This window comes from Siphateles boraxobius, unplaced genomic scaffold (assembly GCF_051911475.1).
Source record: "Siphateles boraxobius isolate OS27281-9 unplaced genomic scaffold, OSU_SipBor_1 104, whole genome shotgun sequence".
NCBI lineage: Eukaryota > Metazoa > Chordata > Actinopteri > Cypriniformes > Leuciscidae > Siphateles > Siphateles boraxobius.
Window position 1 is genome coordinate 3,211,713 of NW_027508705.1, and position 7,610 is coordinate 3,219,322.

At 37.6% G+C, this 7,610-nt stretch overlaps 1 protein-coding gene across 1 annotated transcript; it reads right to left on the reverse strand.

Moving 5' to 3' along the window:
- Positions 1-322: 322 nt before the first annotated feature.
- prph2b (peripherin 2b (retinal degeneration, slow)) lies at positions 323-4,789 on the reverse strand. Its single transcript, XM_077247053.1, has 3 exons — positions 3,815-4,789; positions 2,650-2,896; positions 323-1,511 (listed from the first exon to the last, which is right to left on the reverse strand). Exons 1-3 carry the CDS (start codon positions 4,393-4,395, stop codon positions 1,311-1,313), a joined length of 1,029 nt encoding a protein of 342 aa, XP_077103168.1. The 5' UTR covers positions 4,396-4,789; the 3' UTR covers positions 323-1,310.
- Positions 4,790-7,610: the final 2,821 nt, after the last annotated feature.

The window sequence follows — 7,610 nt, forward strand, 5'->3', positions numbered from 1 at the left end:
TAAAGGAATTCTGAGAATAAGGGTGTTCAGCTTTTTCTGAAAAATGTATTTTTCCATTTAGAGAAAACCATTTCCTTCTCTTCATCCAATCAGGTAAAGCTGTTTCCGCTGGGATTCAACTGTCCAAGTCTCTTACCTGTGACCAGCTCTACAGCCACTTACCTCAATCCTCATTCACCCCTCATATTAAAGTATTTTAAGTATTTAAAGCCTAAAGTTAAACAGAAGCAAATAGTCACATCTGTTCAGGTAGGTGTGCATTAGGAACAAGCTGTAGTATATATTGCATTTTGCAAAAAAAATACCACATAGTAATGCTGAGTCTCATTAAATATCTTTATCTCACAAATGGAGTTACCTACACGATCCACAAAAACTGACATTACTGCAAAGTCAAGGTCAAATGTACAGAAAGGTATATGTGAAAATTAAAAATTCACAAAAATATGAAAAAAAAAACTACTGATTGGGTTGTCTGACTTAACAAATCACACACAATCGACTAGAATCTTTTACATTTGTTACTCTTGACAACTTCTGTAACTGTCCCACAGCTGTACGCTCTGAAATGGTGCAAGTTGCGGCAGAAAGCCTGTTTTCACATCTGTTCAACTAGTGATGCAGATATTTAACCCGAGAACTACACACATTAATGGCGAACGTGAGTTTCCCCATTGTTACAGAGTTCTTTCCAGTAGATCACCATCAACATGCTTTTGAAGATTGTCAGACAACCTAAGGCAGCGTTGTGTAAAAAGCAAGGTGTGTGCCACTGTTTTCAACGCTTTTTCCTCAGCTGCCGGATAAAAGCTGCCATGTGACCCCTTCAAGAGAGGTCATTTCTGATTTCATAGCACACAATGGCTTTAGGATGAAAAATATATTATAGGGTCAAATATATGCTTTTGCATGTGTGAGGCTGTCGGGTTAAACATCCGCTCAACCAATAAATAGGAAATATGAGAGTCAAACTTGAAACTACTATAAATGAATGTGGAAAGTGAGGCTTGATTGGTTGGAATATCAGAAAAGGTTAGATAATAATATCCGGACATGTACAGATATATTCAATTTTTAAAATATTATAAAATAAACATTAATTTATGTTACATTTGTATTTACATTGTAGTGTGTAAATTCACATTTCTGTTGGAATCTCATTAAATTGTAGGTGTATTGATCTTATCTGTATGCATATACACCTATATTTTTAAGAGAGAACATTTTAATCAACCTTTCATGCGTTCCTTCTCCCAAAAGTGGGAGTGGCTACAGACATGATGGGACAGGAGGGGGCGTGGCTCTCAGCTTTATGTGGGAGCTGCTTCTGCATCTTCCTCCTGTACCTGGTTGCCTTTACACAGGGACTTGATCTTCGTCATGATGCTAGAAAGTGTCTCCTTAACACTCTTTTCCAGCAGCCATCCCTCGCTTTCGCTCTCAGGATTCTCCGGGTCTGCCAGGGTTTCCAGTGAAGTAGTCAGGTACTGCAAACCGACAGTCACCACAGCCTGCAGCAAAATTTCAGGTTAATAAATCTCTAGAAAGTTCCACACAAGCTCAAAGCAGCATCATTGCTGTGTGCTTCTGATGTTTCGATCCACTTGAGCTCTACTTTTCCAGGAAATATCCAGTTTGGCATCAATATTCTAGGACTTAAGCCTGCGGTTCAAGCTAAGGTTAACCCTCTTGAACAAATTTTTTGCATTTGGTGTCACGTTACATTATACAATCACGAAATTTGAAGAATGAACTGTTGTGTAGTCATTAAGAACATAATCAGACCAAAACGAAGTTCGTTTGGAGTTGTTGGCAGTTCGAAACAGCTTTCCAAAGCGAACATTTCTGAAAAATTTGCTCAGACTAGTAAACGCCTTTGAACTACCAATGGTCTGTGACGATAATGTAAAGCGACACTTTTTTTATTTTTATGTTTAATACTTTAAAGCTGCTTGATTTAAATCAATCTATTGTATGAAGTGTTATAAATAAATGTGATGTGACTTGACTGGAGAGCTTGTGCAAACATGTCTACATCGCTATGAACGGATGCTTTCTTAACTGCTGTTTTCTCACCACTGTTATTTTTGTTGTTTGATTATTTTGTTATTAAGAGGAAAGCACACTGCACATATTTATGTATTCATCTAAACGCTGCTCCCAGCAGTGTGTGCAGGGTTGGGATGTTCGCTAACAGTTTACCACTGGTCATGTATTTATTATTTCTTTTAACCACTAGGCGAATAACTTGTGTACTAATAGTATATATATCTACTAAATTGTGTATGCATTACTGTATAGTATTTTGTAGTAGTAATGTAGACAAGTTCTGTAAGAGGAAAATATGAATATGTGATTATGCCAAGTTCATGTTATTTGTCAACTTCCCACATGTTAAATGTTGATCAGTTATACCTTGTCATGTCATTAACACAAAATGTTAATTAAATAAATTAAGCAGTTAATTAATCTGATTCTTTCAGACCTATTTATATTACTCTTTACGCACCAACTGACCTTATAATCTAGCAGCTCTCTTTAGAATCTAGCAACACACTCTTTACCCACCAAGAGTGTAATCTAGAGACTACGTCAAAGGCCACGAGTTAGCTGTTCAACTTAAGATTACAGTTCCTCTCCCATACCCACCTCCAAAATAATGAACAGCAGCACAAAAGCTCCAATACTGTTCATCATGCCTCCATAGTAGGACACCAGGGCTTCACGGCAACCTCTGGTCCAGATGTTTAGTTCCTCAGTGTGGTGGTCATAGCTGTAGTGAGCGGAGTTGTTGGACAGGTGATGCTGGATGCAGGGGCGAGGGGAGCCAGGGTTGCAGCAGCTGAAGGGAACGCTTTCCATCAAGTATTTGCCTTCCACGTTGCTCTGGACACGGCTAAGAAATTCCAAAAAAAAGATTGAGAACTCTCTGGCATTAATTGGTCCATATTCTTGGGTGTGGCATTTAAGATTTCAGGAGTGACAGACTTTGAAACATATCTCAACAAAACAATAACTTTGAGATTACTGGACAAAGATGAGAATTCCAATCTGATGATAAAAACATCACCACTTTTTAAATTAGATTTATGAACCTTGGGATCGTGCATCACCTAAACGGTGATAGCCCCTTGGGTGGCCAACATTGGGGGCAGACTCCATGGGAGGCAATAGATTGTACAATGTTATTATTGCTGTGGAGAGTAAGCTTTAAAGGACTTTGGAATAGGATCCTGACAGATTATCCAATCCATGGACCCGTTTGCCCCCTTTACCCATTTCCTTTTTATTAAACCAACCTGCCAATTATCTACTTAGGAATCTCTCAAAACAAACCCCTTAAATTTGATTCCTTTTGCATTCAATATTACAGGTTACGGGGGGTCTGCTGTGAGAGGTCTCCGTTAGAACTTTTGTGTTATCTTTTACCTTGGTTATTATGTAAATTATTGCACAACAGAGCGCCTTCTGGGTTGCGCTTCATGAGGAGGACAATAATATATACATCAGCTGATCTCTATCCGATTAGCTGCCTTGAACAAGATATAACTTCCCCCAATCCCACTGAACATCAGCCTTGTTAACTTTATCCTAATACTTGGACATATATGTTTAATGCCTGTACCTTTTGAATTTGTCTACATATATAGTAACTCTTAACTTGATATACATCTCGCTATCATAATGAATCATTGAAAAAAAAGAAGTTGAATAAAAATTATCCAGAATCTCTTCCACTTAGATCCCTCGCCACCTCTTATCTACGTTTTCACTGAAACATTTTGCTTTTTAGGAAAAAAATATCAGTACTCACTCTTTAACATCGTCATTGCTGAAGTCCAGGTAGCGATTGCTAATCCACTGGATCTCGAACCAATCCTTGTAGTTGTTGTTGCCGCAGCAACGGAACTCAATTTGGGTCATATCCAGCGTTCTCTTCATGAAGCATCGTCCTGGCGTGTCTGTGTCTTTGTAGTACTTCATTCCATTCTTCAGGCCTTCAGCCAGGGCGAAGTGCAGAGAGATCTGCATCAAGAAACACAGCAGAGCCGTGACAAAGAGGGCGATGCAGAAAACCACACATCCACACATGTAGATCTTCAATAGAGGTTTCCACTTGGTGAACTTGACTGTGTCAAGGGAGTCATGGCACACTTTTCCCCCAAAAGCGTTGACACCACAGGCCACAACTCCCACCAGAATGAGCAGGTTGGGCACAAAATGACTCTCATCGTTATCCATAATCTCGCTTCTCTTGCGCAGCTCGATCTTGAAGAAGATCCCCATGCTGAAGATGAGGATTCCAGCCATGACAGAGAGCCAGTACAGGAGCCACAGTCCTTGGGCAAGCTTGACCCGTTTGGCCAAGTCAAATTTCATACGCATCAACGCCATTTTGTTTTTGGTATCTAATGAGTCAAAAGGATATATTTACAGGGATTCTTCTTCAGTATGATTGCCTGTTATTGTACGATTTGATGTGTTCTTTTCCTTGTTGAAATTCTTGAAGACCTTGAACAGAAACGTTGTAGTCCAGAAGCTTAGTTTAGTAATCCGTCATCAAGTATGGCTGCAGAACGTGCTGTAGCAAGGATTCCCCTCTTCATACCCATTCTGACCATCCACAATTTAAGAGAGTCCATAATGTTGACAACCAGAGGCCTCTTCCTCTGGAAGTTCTCATAAATCCACCCAAATGGACCTGCTGGGGGGCTACGTGGCTTTTGCTGATGGTTCCCTTCCAGGCAGAAGGGGGTGGCCTGCTGAGGAGCTGTATGATTGTAGAATCCAGTTCCTCTACGTCATCCTAAAGCCCACTAATCAGCACTGATCCCATTTGCAGATGAGCCGAGGACTAATCCTTTATCTTACTCTGTAATTGGTTAGTTACTTTAGCATCAGTTTCCTTTTTTACCTGCTGGTATTGCTGGGCTGTGGGATATCTTTGGATAGTCTTCAGACCAAAGCATTCATGTGTGATAGGCCTTTTGTTTGTACCTTATATGGCTACTCAGACCACTGATTTGTTTGGATAATACGCTCAAATGTACCGCTGGGTGGTTTGTATTTTCAAGCTCATGTGTCAATAACAAATATATTTACTTATTCAATCGCCTCTTGTTAAAAATGTATTTCCCAGGGTACATTATACAACATAAATTTGTATCACATCACAAATCACATTACTAGTGCAACGGAAAACAAAAACAACATTACAAAAAGTTAATATATTGAGTCTTCATCATAGTTGTGAAATGTTCAAACTTTTTAGATTGAAGCACCAGTAGTTCAAACATTTTCTTAATATTTAATTTATAAAAATAATTGAAAAGACTTTTGAAGGCACCTTTTTCTGTGCATGATACTTCTGCTAAGTGTAACCTAACCAAATGTACAAATGTCTTTAGCTGAGCGATTGGCTCCCATGATAGACCCCAGACAGGCCAGGTAAACGTGACCGATGTGTTTATCCTATTGTCTAACCAAACCAGAAGTTGGACAGGTCTCCTAAGATTATTAGCACCCAGACATGTAATTTAATAATCCTTGTCCCCGGTCAATCCTCCCATAGCAACTTCAAAGTTATGGACAGCTTTCCTTCTTCCTTCAGAAGTGATTTTGACATGATGAAAGGAGAAAAAGCCATGTTTTTAATGTCATTATCTAGTTGGCTATTTTTTGTTCCTCAACAAATCATGGGGAGATCCAGTCATATAACCCGTCCAGACAGATTTGGCTCCTAAGTCAATCCGAAGTACTTTGTCAAAGAGCAATTATCTCATTTGACAGTTTGAGCAAATCAACTTTCTATGTTCGCTACTAAACCTATTTGCAGCAATCACAAGCTCTTATAATTAGTAGTGAACTTTAAGTCCTTTGCCACTTTGGTTAAGCCGAATCAAATTCCTAAACATTCGGTGGTAATGGCTGAAGATTAGGACTTTTGGTGGATTGACCCCAAGTATTTTATAGGGTCTCTTGCAGGAGCACTTGACCTGTCTTTGGGCTAAGAGATAATTGGTTGAGTTGTAGAGTTGCCTTGCAGCCATGTCTATATGACAACCAAATTGGGCATCACCCCTGTAATTAGCGTGTGTTGGTCACATGTGACAAGATTACAGGGACTGATAGGATTTGAGTGACTTACTGTCAAATCCATTTAGAAGGACACGTAGGCACTGGATGAATTGCACGCAATGCTTCTATGCCAGGAAATGAGAAGATTGAGAAGCTTTTTACATTGAGGCTCAAGTGTGCATATTTGTTGGTGTGGAGGGAACTCTTGGTTGGCCGTTATTATTGTGGGGCATTCTGAGCTCAATATAATATTCTGTTTCTTTTTGTGATGACCTCTTGTGTGTTCTTTCAAATTGAACATTGCTTTGATCTGTTCTCGATTCCAGACAGAGTAGTATATAGTTGTGATGACTGCAGCAGATGAGAGGTTCATGTTCAAAGCTGTTGTGTACTACTGTACTACTGTAATACTGCTGTACTACTACACATCCTGTAAAGTGAACTCTGTGTGTAATGACACCTTTTGGCAAGCTGTGAGAATAGAGCACAACATCGACCACCAACTTTTTCAGTGGCCTTGGTTCTGGACATATTTCTCCATTCGTTGTTTTCATAGGGATTCAAGAAAAAAAAAACACTCATGCTTATGAATTATAGCCCCATTTACACTTATCTTTAAATATATTTATAAAGACCCATTAAGACCTATATTGCTTTATAAGAACAGTTAGAGTTACATTTATATTATTTTATAATTACTTATAAGTCATGCATTTGGTTTTTCAATGTGCATGCTCATAATCCATTATACACTGATTTATAATATAAAAAAATATAAAATATATCCAGAGATACCTGTTTGCTGTACCAATTAGTTATCAATTATGTTTTTAATGGCTAATGTTTGCTAATTTTGATTTGTTAAAATCAATGTCACCTCAGCCATATGCCTGGTATTGCTTATATCAGTTTAAAATTATACTTTGAAATCTATTATTGCAGTTTTTTTTTTTAAATTGCATCCTATGTTTTCACTTTACTTAATGCCACCTAATGATGCATTTATAGAGGTTAGTAACTGTATTATCATCACTCACAATAAGTTTTTATAAGAACATAACACGGCTATCAATAACAATATATTCATTTATTTGACATAAATAAATCTGAATAAGTAAAAAGTCATTGTACCTATAATATAATAATATTATAGCAATGCAGGTTGCATGGAACCATACAACTGACTAATTAATACTTATAAATCAGTGTATAATGGATTATGAGCATGCGCACTGAAAAACCAAATGCATGACTTGTAAGTAATTATAAAAATAATATAAATGTATATAGCTGTTCTTATAATGCAGTATAGGTCTTAATTAGTCTTTTTAAATATATTTATAAAAAAAGTAATACTCATAAACAAATATAAATGGAGCTATAATTCATTGTAAGCATGGTCTTCATATAATGTTACACCAATTTTTTTTAAAAATTGTTTTTTTACATTTTGCAGTTTCACTACAAAATGAACACAGAAGTCCTGCCTGGCATTTTTCATGTAATACATGTTTTACAAATTCTAATTTTTT